Genomic DNA, 27,962 nt, shown 5'->3' with positions numbered 1-27,962 from the left:
AAATTAAAGAAAATATAATTTTTTAATACATTTTTTTTTTAATATATTTTATTTAATATATAATATTAATATTTTAAATACTTGTATATATGTATATATATATATATATATATGTTATTAGTTTCTCATAAATTAAAGAAAATATCATTGAAATAAAAAAAAAGAAAATTATATATATATTTATAAAAAATACATTTTAGATATATATAAATATATATATTTTAATATATATTAAAAATAAATTATATCTATATCTGTTATTAGTTTCTCATAAATGAAAGAAAATATTAATTATAATACTGCTTTATTAAAACATCTATACATAAACATTAACAAATTCAGAAGAGCAATTGAAAAATGTTGCATTTCGTGATCTTGAAGCAGTGCCTCAAAAACACAGATACTTTTGCAAAGAAATGTATAGACAACAGCCTCTACATAATAATATTGCATGTACTATATACTAGGAAAATGCAGAGAAGTGCACAATTCTGACTTTAAGTTCGCGCAGTCTTCGGTCTCTTCGGTGGCTTTTCATCAGCAGTCTTCCTCTTCTCTGGCTTCTGATTGGTCACTGTGTGTGTTGCATCCATCAGATTGAACTCCTGTATTAACGAGGGCTGAATCTGATTGGCCACCGCCCATACCCATAAACACTGCTCCACCCGGTGAGGAGTCCAGTCCTGCTGGCCGTCCACTGAAACCAGAAAGAAATACTATAATAAGATCCTAATAAAGAAATATTTAAGCGTGATGAACTGAGAAATCAAATTTTCCTTGAGCTTTTGACATATAAGAGTTCATCATACTATTAGAATATCCTGTAAGTTTCAGAACTGAACACTTCCTTGTTAGTCCAATAAAAGCTTTTATTGACACCAGGTCCAGCGAACAACATGTTTTTCAAAGTGTTGATTATGACGTTACAGGGTATCAAACCCCGCCCCTGCAGAAGAAGATCGACGCCCATTTCAACACCGCCTGTTTAGCCCCGCCCACCAACTCGCGCATAGAGACAGAGCGTAACGCGTCATAATCTGAAGACCACGCCCACCGGGGGGGAAAACAATCCAACCGTCTCCATTGACTGCATTGCGAGAGGCTGCCTCCTTGTCATTTCTTGCTTCTAACAAAAGACAGAAAAATGCCTAAAAGCTGCTGTGTGACGAGGTGTACAGCAAACAAGCTAAGAAACACAGAAATACGTTTTTATAAACTGTCGGCCCCAAAAAACGAGCTTAAAAGTGGACACAGGCTGGAACGAATGGGTAAATTGTGGGATCCTGACACTCAGTATGCACTAAAAACACAGTTACGTGTGCAGTAAGTTAAACATTTGGTCACTGGTGAGTCAAATATCCAAATGTCAGTTTTATATATTATATTTCTGTAAGATAAGCGATCCTGTGTTGGCGATTACGTTCTCCTCCAGCGGGCGTACATTAGTTCTCAGAGTAATGAGACACGTTACGCTCTGTCTCAACTGCCTGATCCACTTTTAAGTCCTTAAACACTAATTTTTTGGGGTCGACAGCTTATAAAAACTTATTTCTGGGTTTCTTAGCTTGTTTGCTGTACACCTCGTCACACAGCAGCTTTTAAGCATTTTTCTGTCTTTAGTTAGAAGCAAGAAATGACAAGGAGGAGCCTCTCGCAATGCAGTCAATGGAGACGCTTGGATTGTTTTCCCCCCGGTGTGGGCGTGGCCTAAATACGCTCTGTCTCTATTACATCAAACTCATTATAATATGCAAAACTATTATCCAATCATAGCAGTGGGCGTTTACTTCCAAGTCTTCAATGCGGCACGCCCATAAAAACTGGCTTTAAACCAGGGTAGAAAATAGTCTATTACTTATTAATTTTGATGTTTTTGAATGTAAAAACCAAGCGAACGTCATAAATTGACCTCAGACAACAATATATATATATTTTTTAAAGCCAGTTCATGACCCCTTTAATGTGTGTATCTCACCTCTATTAAGCTGGGATGATTTATGCAGCATTTTCTGGAGGAAAAGTGCATAATGTTTGGCCGTGTACTGGACCGGTCTGAGCTCTGCGATGCTCTCCACAGCTTCATCAGCCATGAAGGCCACGTCACCTGGAGCGCCGGCCGCCAACACGGCTGATGGACACAGTATGCTGTGGTTTACATGTATTTTATTACAGTTATTGCATGCATGCATGACTGGATAGGTGTGTGTGTGTGTGTGTACCTGAGGCCGTTGCCGGCCCGACACCTTTGAGTTTGCACAGCTCTGTAATTGCCGCTTGGACATCGGGCAACAAACCGAATGCTTTGCTGGTCGAGCTTTGAACCGCCTCCTCGCTGTTCGAGCCAATGAGCTGCTGCAAACGTGGCCTGAACTTCCCTTTCTGAGAGGAAGCATCCACCATCATCATCAAAGAGAGCAATGCATTCGTGCATAATAGTCATATCTGTGTGTGAACGGATGTCATAAGAGTGATCGTCACTGCGTGCAACCAATGAGCCACTCGCCTATTTCTGTGTTTCTCTCTAATTACGCAGGGCATGAGTCTATTTCTATTGTGCTTACGGTCAGCTTCCACTCCATGATCTTGACGAGCTCAGCGTGTGTGAGGGAATGCTGGGATCGAGCGGAGATCGCCGCGGGAAGCTCCTCCTGAAACCTGGGAAGAACAGACAATGTCACTAAGACTTCCTGCAATTGTATTATATTATGATGCAAATACAACACTGTAGGTGTGTATTTCTGAGAACTCAAGTCTATTTCTGTGCTTGTTTTTCGAGTGAATCTGCATTTAAGGTGTCAAAATGACCTAGATAAAATGAATACAAAAAAAAGTATATAATTTAACCATATTTGAATTACTAGAATTTATCGTTAATTTTACATTTATATATTTCTATAAATGTATATATGATTATTATGAATAAAGAAATTAATATTAAATTCTACTCTGATGCATAAAAAGACATTTTAGGAACTCAAAATATTTTTTTTGTAGTTGTTCATGTGAACATTTAAATGTTTTCCATATAAAATAGAGGCAATGCTAGTTGTCAAATTGCATTTCATTTGCTAATTATGATGAGTAGGCACAAATTATGAATTAAAATAATAGTTACTACAATATTTTTTAGAAAATCTATAAACAGTATTTTATTGTATATAATTTGTTATTATTTTAAATGTATAGATTTTAGTCATTTATATTCGTAATTGATATGATTATTAATATATAACAGAGCTGTGAAACGATTATAAAAGTTTGTGTTTACATAATATACGTGTGTACTGTGTATGATAATTTTGTATATATAAATACACACACATTCATGTATATTTAAGAAAAATGTGTTATTTATATATAAAATATTTCTATTAATATGTAATATAAATAAATAAAAATTAAAAAAAAATTATTTAATAAATAAATAAAAATATATGCAGTATATAAATGCAAATATTTCTCAAATATATACATGCATGTGTGTGTATTTATATATACATAATAATTATACACAACACACACACATATATTATGTAAACACAAACTTTTATTTTGGATGCGATTAATCGTTACACAGCAAACATTCAATTCCATTTGGTGCAACAACAATAATGAACATAAAAACACATTTTAGGGCTGTGTTTGTAAGAAGAACTCAAACCATTTGTCCAGTTGCAGGAGCTTTCCAGAAGCCTTGCCCTTTCCAGCTGATTTAGCTTGAATCACAGTCCAGTATTTCCCATAAATCCCTCTCCACACCGCTGGATCTTCACAGGTAAACAGTCTCCCGTCCACAGGCATGACTGGGAGAGACACACAGTTTATAACATTTACTGCAGATCTCAAACAAGCAAGCCATATAACAGTAAATCATCATACCAGGATGTGTTGTTTAACAAATGTCAGTGTGACAAACTACAGCGGCGTGACTGAAGCAGCGCGCGCCTTGAGAGAGGATGTGACGTCGGCGGCAAACGTAAACAATAATTCTACATCCGCTTCTCGTGAACGGACACACTTGTTTTTAAAAGGGTAAGTTCTGCGCGGTTATTCCAGCAATAACCAAACTCATATTACAGTTGAACATTCTTGTTCGGAAACATGATAAGATGCGTTATGGTGTCGAGCCGCAGGAGCTGTTACTGCTGAACTGAGGTGTTTTTGCAGCACTATGACACTTTTGCTGACTGCCACCAGCTCTAAAAGACAAACTTACTCATGTTTAGTACATATATTATTCCATGCACAAAAAGTACAGCTGTAATATCATAGTATTGCAAGAAGAATTACATTTTTATAACCTCGAAGCACCAATCGGACAGTTTTAATGGTGAATATGAATAGTTAAAATCCTTATATAAAATCGTATTTGATAGACCTTTCTGTGCATTACAATAACACACAGAAAACACTGCGTTAGTGTGCTTACTGATAATACAAATAACCATAGTAAAACCTACATTGCAGTGTAGAGAAATTGATCAGAATCATAGTAATTATAGCAGTGCAGTAAAATGGAGAATAATAACAGTGATAATATATAAACCTATATTGCAGTGCAGTAAAATGGAGAATAATAACAGTAATAATATATAAAACTATATTGCAGTGCAGTAAAATGATTAAGAATAACAGTAATAATACATAAACCTATATTGCAGTGCAGTAGCATTGATAATATTAACAGTAATAATATATAAACCTATATTGCAGTGCAGTAAAATGATTAAGAATAGCAGTAATAATATATAAACCTATATTGCAGTGCAGTAAAATGATTAAGAATAACAGTAATAATATATAAAACTATATTGCAGTGCAGTAAAATGATTAAGAATAGCAGTAATAATATATAAACCTATATTGCAGTGCAGTAAAATTATTAAGAATAGCAGTAATAATATATAAACCTATATTGCAGTGCAGTAAAATGATTAAGAATAGCAGTAATAATATATAAACCTATATTGCAGTGCAGTAAAATGGATAAGAAGAATAGCAGTAATAATATATAAACCTATATTGCAGTGCAGTAGCATTGATAATATTAACAGTAATAATATATAAACCTATATTGCAGTGCAGTAAAATGGATAAGAATAGCAGTAATAATATATAAACCTACGTTGTAGTTCAGTAAAATCATTTAGAATAACAGTAATAATACATAAACCTATATTGCAGTGCAGTAAAATTGCAGGCAGACAGCAGCAGATATACAACATGCAATGAAAAAAATGTATATAACCATATTATAATCTGATCAAGATATTTATTATTATTATTAAAAATGCTTCAGATTATATCAATTGCATAAAATCTACAAAAAGTTTTATAAAATCTAAAAACATCTCACTTAAGTTTTACTGCTAATATGATTTCTAAAATTGCATTGCTTCTCTGCTGGTGATATTGCTGCCTTGTTTCTGTTCTGCAGGTCGGCGTGTAATTCCACATGAAGATGTTAAACTCGTTCTCGTGGATGTGTGCGTGACGTCACGCACCGACTGTCACGTGAAGTGTATTTGTTTTCCGTCTTGAGCTGTGTGTGACGAACACAGATGGTAAGATAAAATACCTGCATCTAAGGTTGGAGGTTATTTGAAGTGTTTTTCTCAACACACAAAGCGTAAGTGTGAACTGCTTACCTTATATATATATATATATGTATGTTTTGACATGATGTATTGCTCAATGAATAAGATCAGATAAATGCACGTCCACCGTGAGATGTTGATGAATCTGCTGTCCACCTGCTGGTCAGAGGAGGAACTGCAGCAGCTTCATCTCTCGCGTCTCGTTTCTCGGTGTGTTTCAGCTTGAGATGGAGAAGATGAACAGGGTCAACACCATCAGTGGGCGTACCATGTTTTGTCACCTGGATGCTCCTGCCAACGCCATCAGTGTGTGTCGGGATGCTACGCAGGTGGAAATCACAATGTTCTCACCACAAGCTCAAATATATTTTTTTGTCGTTGTTTATATGACTTTTTAAATGTAGCTCATTTCAAATAGAAGCAATGGTACCCTGAGAAAAAAAGAATTGTTGTAGGATTTACTATTTACAATTTTCACTCAAATATTGCTTGTAAAATTCACAAACAATTACTGTACAAAGAAACGGCAAGTAACACATTGAATTAAATGTGAAATGTTGAAGTAGAAAGACTAAAATGCTATTTTCTTGCAGATTTCTTTTTATGAACTAATAATGAGTAAGGGAATTGAAGGAAACAAGATGAAATTATTATAATATTTTTTTAATTTATATAATTTAACAATATTTTAATTCATTTAACTTATCTTAGTGCTGTCAATAAATAAATAAAAAATTAATTAATCACATATTTTTCTGTAATTAATCGTGATTGATTGAAGTTTTTAATATATTTTTTGAATGTAATAATTTAACATTTAATCTCCAAATGAATGTAGAAGCAACATAGGTAGGAAATATACAGAAATTGAATATAGTTATCAAACACTTGACTTTACAGTCTTCTCTACATGAATTATAAATTAAATATAGATTAAACTATACAAAAGTAATTCAGTCAAGAGCAGTGAGTGATTTTCTCTATTTCTTTTGTTCTTTGAACTAACAATGAACAACACTTCTATAGCATTGATTAATCTTAGTTGAAGTCAATTTCAACATTTACTAATACATTATTAATTCAAAGTTGGACTAACAATGAATGTTATGTTAATAAAGATTATTGTATTGCTTATTGTTAAGTAATGGGATTTGTATTTGTCATTTATATTGTTATTAATAGGTACATTAATGTTCAATATGTCAATCAATAAATTGTCAGTAATAAATATTCATATTCAAAATTCTATTTTGGGGGATGTCATTCGATACAGTGAACTTGTGATTGATCACATGTTTTTCAGGTGGTGGTTGCAGGGCGGAATATTTTCAAGATATACGGTCTGGAGGAAGATGGTTTCGTGGAGCGGCTGAACCTGCGCGTGGGACGCAAACCCTCGCTGAACTTCAGCTGCGCGGACGTCATGTGGCATCAGATGGAGGAGAACCTGCTGGCCACCGCCGCCACTAATGGAGCCGTGGTGACGTGGAACCTGGCGCGCCCGTGCCGTAACAAACAGGAGCAACTGTTCACAGAACACAAGCGCACGGTCAACAAGGTCTGCTTTCACCCTACTGAGGTCAACATGCTGCTGTCCGGCTCTCAGGACGGGTTCATGAAGTGTTTTGACCTGCGAAAGAAGGAGAGCGTCAGCACGTTTTCTGGTACGTAGTACAAACTTGTAAATCTTTTCTACAACATCTGCACAAGCTGAAGCATTTACTGCTTAGGCAATGCTAAAAAATATTATTTAAAAGTAATAATTCACCCAGAAAGTGACACTACGAAGCAACTATTTTTAATGCATTTTAATTTGAGAAGCAAATCTGCAGCTTAGACACTAAATAGATAGTTACTGGATGCTGCAGAGATATGGGAGCTTTACACAACGTGAACATCATTCTGTGTTTTCGCAGGTCAGTCTGAGAGCGTGAGAGATGTGCAGTTCAGTATGAAGGATTATTTCACGTTTGCGGCCTCGTTCGAGAATGGAAACGTGCAGCTGTGGGACATCCGCAGACCCGACCGTTACGAGAGGATGTTCACCGCTCACACCGGCCCCGTCTTCTGCTGTGACTGGCACCCTGAGGACAGGTGTGTGTGCTTGACTTAAAGTCCCCCTGTTGTCAATTATTTGTATCCCTTTAAACCACTGTCCTGCACAGTTTAGCTCCAACACTGATCAAACACACCTGAACGAGCTAATCAATGTCTTCAGGATCACTAGAAACTCACAGCTAGGTGTGTTTGATCAGGGTTGGAGCTAAACTGTGCAGGACAGTGGCCCTCCAGGACCGAGTTTGTGAAACCCTGCTTTAAACTCATCTTTGATCACCAAAATGGCATATTTAAATGTTTTTTACTTTAATTTTTTTTATTCATGCCTTAAAATAGCTTGAATGTAACTACACCCTTGCCTCATTTAGTATACGCGGTACTATGAATATGCAAATTAGCCCCGCCTCCACTCAATTACAGCAGCTCAGAGATCCACTCGTTGGCGATCACACATTGACCTGATTGGTTACAAGGTAGTTTGTGAGGTCAGAAACACCAGTGATTTCAAACTGCGTTTTTGAGACTGTCTTTGGTTCACTGCAGTTCACAGGTTTAACAAAAAAACGTAAAACATTTTTTTGTCTAATGTCATTGGTAAAAGGTTACACATTTACTTTCTAACTCTTTTTGGATCTATTGTGTGCATATATATAAGTCCCGTCTGTCTCTTGTAGGGGTTGGCTCGCAACAGGCGGACGTGACAAGATGGTGAAAGTCTGGGACATGTCGACCAATCGCGTGAAGGAGATCTACTGCGTTCAGACCATTGCTTCGGTGGCCAGGGTGAAGTGGCGTCCGGAGCGGCGCTTTCACTTAGCCACCTGCTCCATGATGGTGGACCACAACATCTACGTGTGGGACGTCCGTCGGCCATTCATCCCCTTCGCCACGTTCGAGGAGCACAAAGACGTGACTACAGGAATCGTGTGGCGGCACCAGCATGACCCCTACTTCCTTCTGTCGGGGTCCAAGGACAGCACGCTTTACCAGCACATGTTTAAAGACGCCAGCAGGCCCGTCGACCGCGCCAACCCTGAAGGACTCTGTTTCGGGTTGTTCGGTGATCTGGCGTTTGCTGCTAAAGAGAGTCTGATGGCCGGTGAGTGACCCGTGTGAGTCAGTTAAAGGTGCTGTATGTAACTTTTTTTTACTCTACTAAAGCATAAAAATTCTAGCCTGGCTCCGCCCTCTTACGTACTTCTGCTCAATTTTCATTTTCCTTCAGTACTAGGTCTGGGCTTGCGGTGTATTCTTGGGTTCTCTCCAGTCAATTTTTTACCGGTCCAATCAGCGAACAGAGGGAGTGTCTGAGAACGATGACGTTGAGGTTGTGCGCTAGTTTGAGTCGTCATACGTCACGACCAAACATTAGCGATTGGTTATGGCAGATCCAGAGTGACTCTGTTGAAGTTTAAAACTATTGGATCTACCCAGAGTACCCGCCTTCGAGGAAGTTAATCTCTGTACAAATTAAATGTACGAGAGTCTGGTAGAACCAGGCTATAAAAATACCATATGTTTGCATATATTGAGGAAACATGCTAAGTTCACATACTCGTTTTTCTGAAAAACACTTCTACAGCCAGCTGTTTTACTTTGAAATGTGCGTTTCCATGCTGGAATATTTGTTTTTGTTTTGGTCTGTGATACTGCACGTTGCTAGCCTAGAAATCTAGACGCACCCTAGCGGCAGCAAAATGTATTTTGCAGCCAGGGCAGTCTAGCAACTCTCCATAGACCTTCTAGCTGCAAAACCCTAAATTGGGTCAGGCCAATCACGTCGTGTATATAGTAGGCGGGGCGGGCTTAACATAATGACGACAGAGATCCGACGGCTGCCACTTGAAAACAAAGAATGGCGGCTGCGGATGGAGAACAGCGGTCTTTCGAATCGGCTTTGGCCGCGACTCTGGAGGACTTGGAGTTAAGTTTTTCTTTAAGAAAAGAGCAAAGAACGGCACTTAAGTCATTCTTAAAAAAGGAAGAAGTGTTCGGAGTTTTGCTGGACCGGATCTTTGCCGCTCTGACTACGTCACCTTCTTCGTTGCTCTGGTTGGTTGTAGCGCTATCCTATTGCGTGCAGAGGGATTTTGAGAGACAACCGTTTATCCCACCCCTCGGATTAAGCGGCGTTTATGGAGAGTTGCCAGACTAAACATCTTGATGTAAGTCTGGCTTGCCAGGCTAGCACGTTGCCCATTATCATTTGTCCATTGCGCGCGTTCCTGTTGCGCGTGCTCAAACTGGCAACCCGTGTGAGCGCAGAGTCCGAGGAGCAGGTGGCGGGAGAAATGACAATCTCCGATGTTTTGAATTTGACTGCAGTACCTATTTCGACCACTAGTTGTCATTCTTACAGACTGCACCTTTAAATACTTTATCGACATTGATTTCTTATTAGAATATTGTCTTTTTTCATAGGCCCCCCTTCTGTAGGGGATGTGGGGCGTAAAACCTACCCAGGAGGCGATCGGCGGTACCCCATCTTCTTCTTCAAGAAGCCCGATGTGACGGAGCAGTTTGCGCAGGTGTCCAGCGCGCTCAGTGTGTTTGAGAGTGAAGCGGGCAGCAGCGTCGGCATGGACTGGTTCATTAACACTGCACAGAGTTACTTGCTTAGTGGAAAACCCTTCGCCGAACTCTGTGAGCACAACGCTCAAGTCGCCAAGAGACTCAACAGACTGCAGGTACACAGACTTTGTTGTTGTTGTATTTTTTTAACTTGTTTTGTCCTTAATATGAACTTTTTATGTTGATATTGTAATAATGTAACAACACGTTCACATGTTCAAGGTTCTCTAGTGTTGGTTTACTTTTCTTTATTTATAAACTTATTATTAATATATAATTATTATCTTTTCATCAATTCACGAGCCCCCTGCAGTTTCCTCATAAACCACTTTAGAGGACTTGTAATGAGTTTTGATGTGTGTGTGTGTTTGTGTGCTGTACAGGAATCGACCACATGGACGATGCTGCGAATTATGTTTTCCGAGCCGGCTAATCCGTCCTTGTCAACCAATCACAATCTGAATAAGTCAGGAAACCTTCCGCTCGTCAACAGGTACTGATGTTACCCTGTGATTTTGGCTTTCTGAGTCTTGTACTGTTCGTGGTTGCTCAGTTGTGTCTTTTCTCTGCATCCTGCACTGTAGCTTCAGTATGAAGGAGATGAGCGCTGCTCTCAATGAGAGAAACAAAGAAAACAGACAAGACAACATACACAGCTTGGAGACCAACCTCAACAACAATGACGGTGAGACAGACTAATAAAATCTTAAAACTCCATGGGCATTTTTATGATGAATGTACTCATGTTGTTCCAAACCTACATCAAGATTGTCATTGAGAAACGTCTTAAATTTCAGTCAGTTCTTCTAGAAAAGCATAATATGCATAAAACTATATCCTTTCATTTTAGTGAAAATAACAACTTTCTTCTAAACTTTCTTCTAAACCCTTTATGCCTGGTTCAGATTACACACATTTTTGTCTGTTACGATAGTCACCGTGTCAGATTACGCAATTTTGACAGGCACATGTCAAAGTCACACGAGGTAAAGTGTGTCGTGGATAAGAAACATGTCAGACTACGCGTTGCTTTCCGACCAGTCATCGCGTGCCGTCTCACACACACACATTCACTCGCACACATACATACGCACTTACATGCACACACACATTCTCACTCACACACACACACACACACACATTCTCACTCACACACACATTCTCACTCACACACACACACACACACACACACACACACACTCTCTCGCGCTTACTCACACACACACATGCACACACACACACACTCTCTTGTGCTCACACACACTCTCGCGCTCTCACACACACACACACACATGCTCGCTCACACACACACACACACACACTCTCGCGCTCACACACACACACACACACACACACATGCTCACTCACACACGCTCACACACACACACACTCTCTCGCGCTCACTCACACACACACACATGCTCACTCACACATGCACACACACACACGCACACACACACACACTCTCTCGCGCTCACTCACACACACACACACACACACACACATACGCTCTCACTCACACACACACACACACACACACACACACTCTCTCGCGCTCACTCACACACACACACATGCTCACTCACACATGCACACACGCACACACACACACACACTCTCTCGCGCTCACTCACACACACACACATGCTCACTCACACATGCACACACACACACGCACACACACACACACTCTCTCGCGCTCACTCACTCACACACACACACACACATACGCTCTCTCTCGCACTCACTCACACACACAAACACACACATGCTCACTCACTCATATTTTTTTCTCTCTCGCTCACCGGAAAAAATCAAACATGCTAGTCTTTTTGTCATGATGTCGTGAAGTATCGCAGACGCGACGCCCGTTGTCGTCCACTATGACACACACTACGAGATCAAACGATCGAATCTTGCGTCCCGACGCCCGTTGCCGTTTACGAATCCCCACGACACCCTACGTCAAACGAATCGTGCCAAAATCAGGCTAAAATCGTGTAATCTGAACCAGGCATTAAACACCTCAGGGAGAATGGTTTGGCTCCAGGGCTCAGAGTCTCTTCAGCTGTCAGCCCAGATGTTTAGCTGCAGAAGATAAAGATAAAGATCTGTGTTTCTGTGCGCAGAGAACGAGGAGACGGAGGGCAGCGAGGGTCAGGCGGAGTATCTGTTTGGAGATGCTGAACTTGATGATGATGACCTCTACAGTATGGAACATGATAACCAGGCAGGTCAGTCAACACCTCAACACACTTCACAGATCTGTAATACATAAAGAGAGAAAAAACAAGCTTTGGGTCTCTCCAGCCGAGGAGCCCGAGTACCTGCTCCCTCAGGAGGCGTTCCCGTTACGCCACGAGATCATGGACCATCCCTCGGCCCCGGAGCCGGTGCAGGAGAAGCCCGAGTCGCCCCACGTGAGCGGCAGCGAGGCCGAGAGCATGTGCCTGACTCCCATGGAGTCCATCAGTCTCATCTCTGTCTCGCAGCTGCTTTTCTCGCCGCACCTGCCGCCCAAGTTCTTCTGCCCCATCGTGAAGGAGATGCTGTGTTACTACGCCGAGCAGGGCGACGTGCAGATGGCCGTGTCCGTGCTGATCGTGCTGGGAGACCGCATCCGGAAGGAGATCGACGAGCTCACGCAGGTGTGTCTGAGAACCAGGCTTGTGCACAGTTCAGAATTGAATTGATGTCAAAAACAGGATCTAGAATTACAATTCGGATTTGAATCAAAGGAAGCAGAATTGCAATTCAATAAAAATTCTAAGAAATTCATATACATATTTTAAGTGAAGTGTTTAACAAAGCTTTTCAGTGTATGTCAGATATGATTGCATTATGCACTTTGTGTTATTTGATTACTTTGAAATGAAAATAACTAATTAAACAACATTGAGAGGGTCATTTATTTCAAGAATTGGATCATTATCTATATTTTAGAACAAACTGTATGCAGGGTTGAGGAGTGACTAGTTACGTGTAATGAAATGTTATTAAATTACAAAATGAATGTAATTGTATTTAGTTGTATTACTGAGGTAAAATGTGTAATTCAATTAGTTACTAATCAAATTAAAAGGAAATTTGCTTTGCATTGATAAAGTAATCCAAACCACATTTATAATGTATAAATCGGGTTTTGTGGTCCAGGGTCACATATTTCATTCCCCGCCATTATTTATGTGATGGGAATCTGTGTAAGTGATACGCCGGTACGTTTTCTCTTAAAGTCGGCATAAAATGGAAGTTGCGATAGTTGCTCTTATATCCGAGTGAAACTGCTTCTCAAACTAGAACAATTATTTGATTAAAGATTTTTAAAAAAAGAAAAGAAAAAAAAAGAAAGATGTACACAGAATAATAACAATAATTTACAATAAATAATGGAATATTCCATAAAAAAAAATAAGAATCATTCATTTTGATTAATTGGTAACCTGAAATGTCGTCTTGATTGAGCTTGTTTGTTTGTCTGTAGGCTTGTGATAACAGCAGCTGGATGTACAGGATCCGTCACTGATGTGTGTTTGTGTTTCAGGAACACTGGTACATGTCCTACATCGATCTGCTGCAGCGGTTCGAGCTGTGGAACGTCAGCAACGAGGTGATCAAACTGAGCACGTGCGGCGCCATCATGTGTCTCAATCAAACGTCCACCACTCTACACATCAACTGCAGCAACTGCAAGCGGCCAATGAGCAACAAGGGCTGGATCTGTGACAGGTACGACCTCCGAGCTCGGACTTTTATCCGGTCTTTCTCCTTGTCAAATTCAATATCATTTAGTTCAAGTTCATTTGTTTATCTAATGTACAGTTTAACATCAGAGCTCGTATGTTTATTAGTGTTTAAAGGTGCCTTTGTTTCCTCCGGCCTTTTAATATTTATGGAAATTGTTATATTGTGTTATGTATATATTGTTTTTTGTACAGTTGTACAGTAAATATAGTTTTACTACCATACATTTTAAACCATAAAATCATATTCATTACTTGAAATAAAATAAACATTAACTAGACTTTTTTTTAAAAAATCGAATACATTTTCTTTTCTTTTAAATACACAACAAAATTACTAAAACCTTTACCAAAATTTAAATGAAAACATAAAATATTTAAATTAAATTAAATTCAAAATATTGACAAAAACTATATTAGTATATCAATATATCGATACTAGCACTTTGGGTTTTAGTGTAGTTTAAAAGTGCTTTATAAATAAATAAAATGAATATTTTAAATTGTAATTATCGTTATACATTTAATTTGTAAATATACGTTATTACAAATATATTTATTGTTATTTATTGATGATTATATAATTTACTACTTCATTATATTTACTTTATTTTAAAATGGCAACAACAGAAAAAGCCTATATATATAATAATGTTTGCAAAATTTCCAAATTATATTTTAATGTATAATTGAAAAAAAGAAAAATGGAATAAAATGAAATAATAAATGATATAATAATAAATAGGTTATAATAAATACATTTATAATAATGTATAATTATAATGTAAATAATGTAAATTTTTATTTAAAATAAATATATTAGGGCTGTCAAAAGATTAATCGCATCCAAAATAAAAGTTTGTGTTTCCATAATATATGTGTGTGTACTGTGTATAATTATTTATATATATATATAAAAACACACACAATCATGTATATATTTAAGAAAAATTGGTTATATTTATATATAAAATATTTATATATAATATAAATTAAATAAATGTATATACAGTATATAAATGCAATTATTCCTTAAATATATACATGAATGTATTATACACAGTACACACACATATATTATGTGAAAACAAACTTTTATTTTGGATGTGATTAATCACGATTAATCTTTTGACAGCCCTAAAATATATTAATTTTATTTATTTACTAAGTGGCTATGAATGTGTATATATATATATATATATATATATATATATATATATATAAATAATATTATGTTGTGTATTGTAACCCTCCACAGGTGCCACCAGTGTGCGAGTGTGTGTGCGGTCTGCCATCACGTGGTCAAAGGCTTGTTTGTGTGGTGTCAAGGCTGCAGTCACGGAGGACACCTGGAGCATGTGATGGAGTGGCTGAAACAGTCCAAACACTGTCCGGCCGGCTGTGGACACCTGTGTGAATACACCTGACACCACACACACCTGACGTCAAACACTGGACACTCGAAACACAGGACCAATCAGGCTGCTACTTACAACTAATGATCTGATGATAATCAAACACGTATAAGGGAATCGGTTCACTCGAATGTGTGCTAAAACAATCAGCTTTTTTTTAGTTTTATTTTGTTTTATAAATACAATCTAATGTATGTAATTGAATTACAGTCAAAATGCACTTGGCTTTGGGAATATGATTCATTCACATTGAAAATACACATGATTGCATTGAAATCAGATAATTTAAGAGGAAACAATAAAGCCAGTCTTTGCTAGTCATCTGTGCGATTCTGTGAACATCTTTGGCAGAAAATGTTCGCTGATTATATAAAATAGTACTAGATGTCAGAGATTTGTTCTTCCTGTATCAACATTAGCATATTCACTGATTAGTCCCATATCTCAAAATCTCTTCAGCCACACATAAAAACATTCAAGTTTCTTTGCGAACCAACAGGTGTAGTGTTGAGCATGAAGACGGTCAGTGTTGTGTTAGTGGATGATGGAAGTGAATGTGATTCTCTACACCTGTGAGGAGAACTGACTTCATACAGACACCACACGGCATCTTTTCTGGTTGTTGTTGCCATTTGCTTTCATATTTTTGATATGCAGTGAATCCTAGTTTTACAGAGCTGACTTCCCCTCCTCAGATGTTTAGTGTCTGTGTTTGCCTCAGGGAAGTGTCTTCTCTTAAGTGATGTTCTTCCAAACAGTTTGATGCTCATGCAAAGACTCAGCGATACGTCCTACAGATTTACGGTAAATTATTTATTTCAAGACTCAATTTATGTACATCTATGTGACATAATTACAAAACAGACTTTGTTTTCATAATTGAGAAATAATGACAAACAAGCTTATTTACATTTTTTAAAAATGATCATATAAAATTGATATTTAGAGTATTTTTACACATTTTAAAGACAAGCTCTTTTAAAATATACAACTGACAGTAGCTCCAGCAATACAACCATAAACCTGGATGTGCAGCTGTGCTCTTATTCATGAAACATCTGATAAATTAATTTCTGTGCACATTTTTGTATTGAATTAAACTGAATATGGCAGGTCGAGACCCAATGAGTGTATTTAGAGGATACGTGGGGTTTAAATTAGACAAACAATTGAGAGTACAGATCATCTGTGGTTTGATTTATGAAAAAATTACATTATTAGGCTTTAAATAGGCATAAAACAAATCTAATCAAGAGGTTTGATTGGTTGTACAGCAATAAACAGTGTCTGTGCCTGCAGAGTCCACACACACACACACACACGTATTTCTGTGTTATTCACACTGAAGGCCTGACAGGCAGTTCAGATTCTCTGGCTCAGCTCTGTCTGTGATTGGTCAGGTCTCATGATGCAGTTCTGTACCATGTGACCTTTGCTCCTCGTTCGGCCGGTCATCTCCATCCGTCTCATGTCACACTGACCGACGCGAGTTGTTCCTGTGGCCGCTGGTGTGTTCAGGGTGGCTTTTCACCCTCCGTCAGTGAAAGCGAGTGTCCTGCAAGGAGAGACAGATCAGTTCGAAAATAATTCAGAAAAAAAAATCTTCTAAAAGTTTGTACGGTTTTTAAATATTTTTGAAAGTCTCTTATGTTTAAGGCTGCATTAAAAGTACAGTAAAACAAAATGAAATATTATTACAATTTAAAAGAACTGTTTCCTATTTGCATGTATTTTAAAATGTAATTTATTCCTGTGATCAAAGCTGAGTTTTCAGCATCATTACTCCAGTCTTCAGTGTCACATGATCCTTCAGAAATCAGTATAATATGATGATTTGCTGCTCAAGAAACATTTATGATTATTATGCACATGCACTGTTGATTCATTAAGGTGTGTGTGTGTGTGTGTGTGTGAGAGAGAGAAACTGACCCATTGGCAGCCACTAGGATTCTTCCCAGTTGTGTGTGTGTGTGTGTGAGAGAGAGAGAGAGAGAGAGAGAGAGAGAGAGAGAGAGAGAGAGAAACTGACCTATTGGCAGCCACTAGGATTCTTCCCAGTTGTGTGTGTGTGTGTGTGTGTGTGTGTGTGTGTGTGTGTGAGAGAGAGAGAGAGAGAGAGAGAAACTGACCTATTGGCAGCCACTAGGATTCTTCCCAGTTGTGTGTGTGTGTGTGTGTGTGTGAGAGAGAGAGAGAGAGAGAGAGAGAGAGAGAAACTGACCTATTGGCAGCCACTAGGATTCTTCCCAGTGTGTGTGTGTGTGTGTGTGTGTGTGTGAGAGAGAGAGAGAGAAACTGACCCATTGGCAGCCACTAGGATTCTTCCCAGTTGTGTGAGTTTTTCTCTGAAGCGCTCAGACGCTGGAGACTGTGGAGAACTTCCTTCAGACTGTCAGCTGGACAGAGACACACAATATGAATACACACATCCACGTGAAGGAAACACACACACACGCGCACACACACACATGCAGAAGTCTTACCGAGCTCTGCCATGTGAGACTCCATGTTAGACAGCAGTTGAGAGCACATTAACCCGTCGCCTACGACACACACATCACAGCGGTTATTAAAACACTGAGGTCTCAGAGATCAAGACATCAGAACAGCCTCTAAGACGTCAGACAACATCACACTTCTGTTTTAATCCAGCGCTCATCAGTCTGCTCACTAAAACATGCCATTCAAATCTCCATTTAAAAAAAGATCCAATTCTCACTATTATGCTAACTGCTAATTAACAGTTAGTTGGGTAGTTGTTAAGTTTAGGTATTGGCTAGGATTAGGGATGTAGAATAAGGCATTAATATGTGCTTTATAAAGTAGTAATAAACAGCCAATATCCTAGTAATATGCATGCTAATAAACAACTAGTTCATAGAGAGAATTGGACCCTGATTTAAAGTCTTACCAAAAAATGAAAGTGATAATGACAACTTTCAAGATGGATCGAGCATGAGACGCATGTAGCAACTGATAATATGATTCTGTGGTTAATATTGTGTCTTTACCGTTTATCCAATTTACTATTATTATTATTTTTTTTCATTTTTTTTTTTCAAGGAAAACCACCAATGATTTCCCCCTTTTTTTCTTTTTCTTTTTGCAAAATAATTAACTGAAAATAGTTTCTCAAGCAAAACTATAGCAGGCCATAACAATATATATATATAAATAGCTAAACTAAATTATTAGTAGTTTTGCATGCACATATTTTTTGCATACTTCAGTTCATACTCTATAAAACCATAAGTTGGAGTGATTCCTCAATGAAAGCATTGGCAGGTTCTGCACACCTTTCCCCGCCGCTCGAGTGTCTTCCTGCGAGAGCTGTGTGTGAGTGTTGCGTAGAGTGTGTAGTTTCCCGCTCAGCGTCTGAACGCGGTGTGTGTTCTCCTGCAGCTCGGCCTGAACACTCTTCCACGACATCTTCTCCTCCATCAGACATCCCTCCATCACGGCACGCAGCTCCTTCTCCTGAGACACCTGAGCCTGGAGAGACTCCACCTCCACACATTGCTACACACACACACACACACACACAGTTATTATGTGATAAACCTATAGCACCGTTTGCCACAAATTGTTGCCAGAACAGCGTTTTTTACAGCTGTATGCATGGCAACCTTTGAGCTTAACGTGTTTCAATGGATATATTGTACAGCATGTTTGTTTTATTGTGACCTTTTACAAAACTAAATGAATATAAAGTACAGTTATGCTCTAAGATTTGAACCGTTTAAAGGCGGTTAAAATCATATAAACAATACGGTTATATAACTAGAAGCTACCTGAACACTCACTGTTAACATTGAACAATTATAACATTGCTTTGTGAAATAGGCTTGAGTGCACGACAGGACAGAAGCTTGTCACTGCATTCAAAGACTCACAATCTGGTTTTTTGGACACTGTTGATGTTATTTGATATACAGTGCATTAAATAATAGCAAGCTAGGTGCAAATTCTCATTCCTGACACAATCTACGGCCCTAAAATCCTCTTTGCATGCAAATGAGCTTCATGAAGTAAAGATCATGCCAGTGTTGCTTTATAGTAATAGTATATACAGAAGTATTTTGAATGAGCTTTTATTGTTATATTTTAATGTATGTAATATTTATGCTTATAATATGCTTTTGTCTGTTTTATATATATATATATAAACTTTAAATAAATAAAACTTTAAAAAGTTGTAGTACTAAAATTACTGATACTTAAATTAATATAAATTAAAGCTAATTAGAAATATATATATTTTATTTTCTAATTAGCTTTCATTTATATTAATTTAAGTATCAGTAATTTTAGTACTACAAATTTTTAAAGTTTAATTTATATTAATATTTTAACTATTTTTAGTAGTTTTAGTTACCATAACAATGGCTCATGTGAAGGGAAGTGATGCGGTCAGTACCTTATGAAGCTGAATGGCCATTTCCTGCATCTCGGCCTCCAGTTGGTCGGCGTACGCCTGCTCTAACACATCACTGGGCGGCCGGGCGTTACTATGCCAACGGGCTATTGCTGATGTCATCTTCCTCTTAGGACCAAATAGACTATGAAAAGAAAAGCACAACTAGTAAAGTACAATAAAATTAAATTAAATCAACTTTTTAATCAAATAAAAATTCATCTGAATAATTTAAATAAATAAAAAATATTTGTATACAATAAAATTAAATATGATCAAATTAAATGAGATGCAATACATTTGTAATAAAATACAAAATAATACAATTAAATGGGATACATTTTTATTATAATAAAATAAGTTAGTTTTAATACAATTAAATAAATCAGATACAATTTTAATCAAATTATTAAAACAAATACAATAAAATACATTTAATATAAAAAATGTGTAAAGTTTAATCAATCAAATTAATTTCCATCCATCCATTCTCTAAACCATTTGTCCCATGTAGGAACATGGGGATGCTGGAATAAAAAATAAATAAAATAATAATATAAAAATAAATAAATAAATAAATAAAATAAAAGGGATGCTGAATCTGTGAAGGCAGACTCACGTGATGCCAACTTCCTTGAGGTCGTTCTCAGTGAGTGTGAGGAAGATTCTCAGGTCGATGTCTTGTTCCTCCAGCAGGGGGAGGTACTTACTGAACCCGATCTGCTCCAGAAACTCTGCTAGATCCTGTGACACACACACACACACACACTTTACCGGTGCATCTGAGGTCAGGAACACATCTCTACATGACACCCATATGCAAGTGACTAGAAGAATATGACACACACACACACACACACACACACTTTACCGGTGCATCTGAGGTCAGGAACACATAGGGTTGCCAACTTTCTGAAATTGAAATAAGGAACGGGGGGGGGTGTAGTAGTGCAAATATCTTTATATTATATTATAATTATACTTCCATTTTAGTTAACTTTCTTTCCAGTGCAAAACAATAGTACATAAAAAAAAGCTAATAAAGAAAATATAAAATATATTATTATATATTATTTAATATATATTACCTGTTTTTTTTATGTATTGTTGTTTTGCACTGGAAAGGAAATATTGCACTCAAATAATGCATTCAAGCAATACAACACCTGTATATATGCACAAGGAAAATGGCTAATGTAGTTTTTCACCACAAATTCTGCTGTTAAACACAATTACGTTGAAATGATGCAGGTTGAAGGGTTCAAGAGAAGCAAATATTATATATATGCACAAGGAAAATCTCACAGAAACAAATAAACCTCCAGACTAAGCACATTGTGCAGCTATTTCCCATTCAATTCTATATTTTTGTGCTCTTTTTCGCCGGCTGCTTGGAAGTAAGTAGGCTAACGTTAGTCATTTTTACATTTCCCGCTGTTGTCACTTGTCATCATCGTTGCTACGATACATGACTCACAATGACTGAAACGACCAATTAAAAGGGCATTCTCTGATGATGTTCCAAGATGTTAAAAACGCGACGCTGATCATAGACAAACGGGGAGAAATTAGTATCTACCGCACGCACCGTCTGTTTTTTTTCTTATCATAGCCTACAAATGTCTTCGTTCATAGTCTGACATATATTAGAAGCTATGTGTGTGTCTGTCACGGATTTGCACTGAATTGATTCTCAAAAATACGGAACAAAGTGCGTTCCGTATCGGTTCAATACGGAACAAGACTTTTATGTGTCAAATACGGGACGATTCCGTATTATACGGAACGGTTGGCAACCCTAGGAACACATCTCTACATGACACCCACATGCAAGTGACTAGAAGAATATGACAACACACACACACACACACACACTTTACCGGTGCATCTGAGGTCAGGAACACATCTCTACATGACACCCACATGCAAGTGACTAGAAGAATATGACACACACACACACACACACACACACACACACACACACACACACCTTGGGTCCAGTGTATGAAGGAGGAGGTCCAGAGGAAGACGGCGGCTCGCGGTGTCCTGAGCCGTTATTGGGAATCCTGCTTTTGGAGTGCTGGAGTTTGTTGGATCGGCGTGGACAACTCCTCTTTGCTTGATCAGAGTCCTGCAAACATGAATGAGACGTGACGTGAGCGGTTTATCGGAGATGTGTGTTGTGCTCGACAGCGATGCATGATGGTTCAGACCTCGTTGCTCTCCAGCGACGCCTCTCTGCTGAGGCCGAGGAGATGAGACAGACCGTCGCTGCTGCTGCTGCTGCTCCTCACGGTGGGCATGTCGGTCTCAAAGATCAGCTCATCTACACAGACACAATCACATTACAGCGCTGCATTGGTCACGAGAATAATGGACATCTCGCCGGACCGCTCACCTCGACTGCTGTTGCTCTGGCCGTCCAGCTCATTGATGGGGGAAGTGACATCACGATTGCAGATTCCCTCGCTCTGATCGCCAGCTTCACGTACGGGTGGAGTCACAGGAACCTCTGCGATGAAGAACATTTGCACACTAGTGTTCGTTTTTGAAAGAAGTCTCTTCTGCTCACCAAGGCTGCATTGATTTGATCAAAACTACAGTAAAAACCGTGAAATATTATTTTCTGTTTGAATATATTTTAAAAGGTTATTTATTATTTACATTATTTATTTCAGTGATCAAAGCTGAATTTTCAGCATTACTCCAGTCTTCAGTGTCACATGATCCTTCACAAATCATTCTAATATGATGATTTGATGCTCAAGAAACATTTATGATTATTATCAATGTTGAAAAAACAGCTTTGCTGATTCATATTTTTGTGGAAACTGATTTTTTCCAGGATTCGTTGTTTAAAAGACCCCAAACTTTTAAACGGTAGTTTAACACTAATGTTCAAAAGTTTGGGGTCAGGAAGATTTAAAAAGAAAAATAAATTAATATTTTTGTTTAGCAAGGATGCATTAAATTGATCAAAAGTGAGAGTAAAGATTTCTTTTTGAAATAAATGCTGTTCTTTTCAACTTTTAACCCAATTAATCAAAGAATCCTGAAAAAAACTGTATCACGGTTTCCAGCAACATATGAAGCAGCACAACAGTTTTCAACATTGATAATAATCATAAATGTTTCTTGAGAAGCAAATCAACATATTAGAATGATTTCTGAAGTAATTATGGAGTAATGATGCTGAAAATTTAAACAGCAATAAATGACATTTTAACATATATTCAAATAGAAAACAGTTCTTTTAAATGGTAATAATAATGTTTTGATCAAATAAATGCAGTGAGGAGGCGTCTTTAAAAAACAAAACCCCACTTCTGAGCACATATATATATATTGAATACCGCGTTTGGAGCCGACTCTGAAGCGTGCGATAGCCTGAGGGCCGTCGTGAATGCTGGGTCCTCTGGTTCGACTGCGAGCTGAACGGACTCGAGGACTCGAACTTTCTTCTTCAGAGGAACTCAGCTCCTCATACTGAGCTACAGACACAGATTAGGTTGTGTTATTCTCTGCATGTATAATACAAAAGGAAGTTTACAAACGCTAAGGTGTGTGACTGTGACTGACATGATTTGGCCCTCATGACGTGCATGTCGATGAGGCTGGCGATTTTAGTGTGTCCGTACAACATAGCCAGAGCTCTCGCCGTTTCTCCCTTGATGTTCCTCTCCTCCGTTCGTACACCCTGAATCATACACAGAATCAAGATACTGAAAAACATATGCATTTATTATATTAACATAAGGGGTGTAAATATATGCGCTTACATCATTTAGTACAGACTCATAATTGAATTGTTGTGAGATATCATGAAAGAAGCAATTCAGTCACAATTTGGTTTGATTTTATTTATTTTTCTTTAAGGTAGTATAACTTTTTAAAACTATGCGAAGAATAATTAGAGTAAAAAGTAAATTCTGAAAAAAAATCTGAAAATAGGTCTCGGTTATCATTTTTCGTAATGGATGCATAGAGTCAGACTAATGCGCAACCAAAATTATTATAAAAAATACTGTTTTTTTATAATAAATATATCATATTTCATAGTAAAGTCCCACTTGCATGGTTGAGGAGGTACTGAACGATGATTTCATGGCCTGATGCTGCTGCTTCCATGAGTGGTGTGAATCCTGACAGCGGCTCTCTGTGAGGACACAGGTCAAAGATTGAATGGACACGTGTTTACTGACAGTCATGTATTGTTAATGTGTGAACTGTAATTCTGTCATGACAACTCTGAGTGTTTGGCATGGTAATGGATATGACGATGTTGATATGTTTGGTCTTGGCGGAATATATCGGGACTTGCTACTGTCAATACATACACAGACTGTACAATATAGAGTACATTAATAATTACCCGTAGCAGATCTACCGTATTTTCCGGACTATAAAAGTCGCACTTTTTTTCATTGTTTGACTGGTCCTGCGACTTATAGTCAGGTGCGACTTATATATCAAAATTAATTCATACTGACTGAGATGAACCAAGAGAAAACATTACCGTCTGCAGCCGCGAGAGGGCGCTCTAGTTGGCGGAGTTGTTCAGAAGCGACACCGAGGAAGAACTCAATGTATCCAGTGTTGTGGGATGAGATCGGGTGAACTTGCTTACCGGTAACTTGCTTGGACTCGCTGGCTAATGTTAGTTTAGCCTATTCAGCCTCCCAGGTAAATGTTCTTTATGCTATTGTGCAGCTGAATAACTGTTAATGTGTTACGCTAACACACCGGACACTATTCAGCCTGTTGTTCTGTGTGCTGTTGTGTAGCTGAATAACTTGCCTTTCCAGATTAAATGGTCTTGGATTTTGTGAAATAAATTTCTAAATAAATGCGACTTATAGTCCAGTGCGACTTATAAATGTTTTTTTCCTCTTCATGACGCGTTTTTTGACTGATGCGACTTATACTCCGGAGCGACTTATAGTCCGGAAAATACGGTATACAGGTGGAGCTGGGGACGGAGAAGGTTTTCTGAAAGCAGCGAGCTCATTGGCTACTGATACAGCAGGAACCAATCAGCTGTGCCCTTTAGAGAATGACGTGATTGGAGGACCTATCAGTGCGCCATCTAGAGTTTCATGACAGAACTTTGTATTGTTGTAAATGCAGCAAATCATCATATTAGAATGATTTTATAAGGATCATGTGACACTGATGCAAAGCTGAATTTTGAGCATAATTACTCGAGTCTTCACAGGAATAAATTACATTTTAAAATATATTCAAATAGAAATTAGTTATTTTCAATTGTAATAATATTTCACAATATTACTGTTTTCACAGTATGTTTTGGTCAAATAAATGCAGCCTTGATGAGCAGAAGAGACTTCTTTCAAAACATTAACAAATATTAATTATTACAAACTTTAGACAGCCAGTGTATCATTTCGCATATTTTTTTAATATTTTTTGTTGCATTTGTAATCCAATTCTATGTAAACATTTCAGCAGACTTCCGATCAAAAAATAGGTCAAGATAGTGAAGATATCAACTTCAATTTATTCATCATATCCGAACTGAAAATTCAATGTCTAGGGCACACTGCATTGTGGGATTTTAAAATGTCACATGCAACAGAAAATGTGCATATTGTGTAAGCAGTATTGTCTGCTATTCTGAACAAAGCATGCGTGTGTAAGAAAGAAGGAGAGAAGGATAGTTAGAAGGATATTATATTTGTGAATGCGAATGTTACTCACTTGACATTTGCATTGGCGTGATGCTCTAATAAGAATTTGACCATCTGCTGATGTCCAGTAGCCGTGCTGTGCAACAGAGCCGTCCATCCGTGCACATCCTTACATTCAAGCTGCGCTCCTTGCTGTACAGAGAGAACGTTTCATCCAGTATTGTACAGTGACTGCTCTTCTTTGTTACACTGTTAACAGATTCTCAACATTGAGTCTCACCTGCAGTAGGAAGTGGGCGATGCTCTCGTTCCCACAGCTGGCGGCGAGCATCATGGGTGTGAGTCCTTTAGACGTGGTGGTGTTGACACTGATGCCCGTCTCCAGCAGAAGGTTAGCGATGCTATCGTGACCGATATACGCTGCGTACATCAGAGGAGTCCAACCACCAATGTTCTTCCCATCCAAATCCACGTCTCCCCTGAAATAACATTCGGAAACAATGAGTGGAGATTTTGTAAATAAGTCTTTTTGTTGTAACGTTTGGTAAATGAGTCTTCAGGTATCATGAAAACCTTATTAGGGTAAATGTTAAAGTGTGGCATCTGAGACATGATAACAGTGCATTGTTTGTATGTACTGAATAGATTCTGAATAACAGCTGTAATGTAAGTATTATCATGTTAACATTCTAGAAGTATTTTTTATTTTTTTTTCATGGTTTCTGCAGGTTTTATGAAAGTAAATTTAAGACATTTTAAAGATCTTTTTAAGACCAAGTAAAGAAAATGTAAGGAATACATTTAAGGGAACAAAATACGTCAATATGTTCTCGAAATGTAAATGTCTAGGGAGAAACACGAGTTGTTTTACTAGCAATACTTAAACTAAAACTTCCAACAGATATCCATTACTTGTTAATTCATTTTACAAAGAAGTAGCTTGAGTCAATTTGCTCCCAACCTATAGAATATGGGAATTACTTTTACTGTATCTTCTGATCACATGGCAAAAAAGTTTTTTTTTTTTTGTCTTCCAGTTTGTTTTGCTTTATAAGGTCTTAATTTATGTGAGGGAGGATTAAGACTTTTTAAGACCCACAGAACCCCTTTTTTTACAACCAAAAACGTTCTGACAACTGAACCTCGTCTTTAAAATCTATTTTGATTAAAGTCCTGATCGTCTTTTCTTCCCTATTGTGACGTATATCAGAGTGAAAATGGCTTCTTGAATGAGAGAAAAAAAAAAGTAGGGCGGGTCCATGGGGGAATTGATTTGATGGTTGTGGTTTGCTATTGGTGGATCTCATGTGAGTGACAGGTTGCCCCGCCCTCGCGCCAGTGAACACGTCATCAGAAAATAAATGTTGCTGGAAGAGGGAGGGGACTTATTTTGATTAAACATTACGAGGGCACATAGGCTAAATATGTAAAAATAATAATGTTCACGGATAAATAATTTAGAATAAATCCTGCAATTTTCCATAAAAAAAAGTCAGTTTTGATTTCATGGTAACTTTACAGTGCAGCATCTGATTCTGAAACATGATAACAGTGCATCATGCATGCATCTATTATTCACTGTTTGTATGCACGCAGCCGTCCCTGCTTTTTATTTGTTTTACGTTCTAGGACATTTTTTTGGGGGGTTATTTTTCACAGCCACAAACTAACATTCTGAGAACCAGGACTGTTTCTTTTTAATCTATTTCTTCAAGCACACTGGACTAAAACATGTCCAAATACGGCCAGCTAGCCTAGGTAACATGCATGCACATCAAACGTGCTCTATATTACCTGCGAATGCATTCGGTCACCACATCATACTGTCCGATAGAGCAAGCGGTGTGCAGATCCAGCGGCACGTTGAGCTCCTCCGGGCCGATCAGAGCATCTCCACCGTCCGCCAGCCACACGGACAGACTCGCGCCCAACTGATCCGACTCACTGCTGGCCTCGTCGCTCAGTTCAGACATACTCCTCTGCAAATTAGCTTTATTTACAGTATGCATATGTTATTATTTATTTGATCTCTCTCCAAATAAATAGCAGTTTATTCAGTGAAATTATATCCCGTTATTTGGTCTCCGACATTTAAAGGGCTTTTGTCCGTGTATCAATTCAACTCAATTATGCTATCTCATTCTCGTATCCATATTCATATAATGTTTTTAGCATGGTTATGATGCTCAAAGTTAGTTAAACCAAACACTTAATATGGAAATGACAACTTTTTACAACAACAGTTAATCCCATAAACGCATAACCAAGCAACTAAATAAAGCACCCAACTAAAAGCGTACAAACCTCGAAATAATTAAAACTTTGCAATATTCAAAGTTTTTTTTCTTCAGAAATCGCAACAACAGCAGCAACTCAAAGGAAGTTTTGTGTTCCAACCGGGCAGTTTTGTTGAATATGTAGTATGGAGCACACAGGGAATTGTAGTCTTTTGTTTGTTTCCCATAATACAGTATGAACCGCAAGTGCGCAATGTAGGACTACATATCCCATGAGCCTCT

The 27,962-nt window shown here is 37.9% G+C and overlaps 3 protein-coding genes across 4 annotated transcripts; 1 reads left to right on the top strand and 2 right to left on the bottom strand.

The window, feature by feature from the left end:
• Positions 1–289: 289 nt before the first annotated feature.
• LOC306992288 (uncharacterized protein) lies at positions 290–4,000 on the bottom strand. Its single transcript, XM_079600986.1, has 6 exons — positions 3,880–4,000; positions 3,662–3,803; positions 2,562–2,655; positions 2,220–2,379; positions 1,976–2,128; positions 290–697 (listed from the first exon to the last, which is right to left on the bottom strand). The coding sequence occupies exons 2-6, from the start codon at positions 3,799–3,801 to the stop codon at positions 498–500; spliced, it is 747 nt and encodes a 248-aa protein (XP_079457112.1). The 5' UTR covers positions 3,802–3,803; positions 3,880–4,000; the 3' UTR covers positions 290–497.
• Positions 3,772–16,185, top strand: wdr24 (WD repeat domain 24). Its single transcript, XM_079600969.1, has 13 exons — positions 3,772–4,032; positions 5,438–5,629; positions 5,819–5,926; positions 6,901–7,261; positions 7,514–7,691; positions 8,330–8,754; positions 10,077–10,342; positions 10,610–10,719; positions 10,811–10,911; positions 12,356–12,460; positions 12,537–12,874; positions 13,768–13,952; positions 15,225–16,185. The coding sequence occupies exons 3-13, from the start codon at positions 5,825–5,827 to the stop codon at positions 15,391–15,393; spliced, it is 2,340 nt and encodes a 779-aa protein (XP_079457095.1). The 5' UTR covers positions 3,772–4,032; positions 5,438–5,629; positions 5,819–5,824; the 3' UTR covers positions 15,394–16,185.
• anks3 (ankyrin repeat and sterile alpha motif domain containing 3) lies at positions 16,176–27,891 on the bottom strand. 2 transcript variants are annotated; one of them, XM_079600971.1, is made up of 16 exons: positions 27,748–27,891; positions 27,238–27,433; positions 25,724–25,922; positions 25,514–25,635; positions 23,870–23,951; positions 23,375–23,492; positions 23,149–23,286; positions 22,194–22,307; positions 22,009–22,121; positions 21,786–21,926; positions 20,415–20,539; positions 19,799–19,940; positions 18,678–18,900; positions 17,865–17,924; positions 17,682–17,777; positions 16,176–16,936 (listed from the first exon to the last, which is right to left on the bottom strand). In XM_079600971.1, exons 2-15 carry the CDS (start codon positions 27,414–27,416, stop codon positions 17,695–17,697), a joined length of 1,839 nt encoding a protein of 612 aa, XP_079457097.1. In that variant the 5' UTR covers positions 27,417–27,433; positions 27,748–27,891; the 3' UTR covers positions 16,176–16,936; positions 17,682–17,694. The 2 variants fall into 2 exon arrangements, with proteins under 2 accessions (XP_079457097.1, XP_079457098.1); XM_079600972.1 differs by having other exon boundaries at positions 16,178–16,936; positions 27,238–27,422; positions 27,748–27,816.
• Positions 27,892–27,962: the final 71 nt, after the last annotated feature.

Source organism: Phoxinus phoxinus (genome assembly GCF_949152265.1).
Source record: "Phoxinus phoxinus genome assembly, chromosome: 24".
Lineage (NCBI taxonomy): Eukaryota > Metazoa > Chordata > Actinopteri > Cypriniformes > Leuciscidae > Phoxinus > Phoxinus phoxinus.
This window is presented reverse-complemented; position numbering and strand designations above follow the sequence as displayed.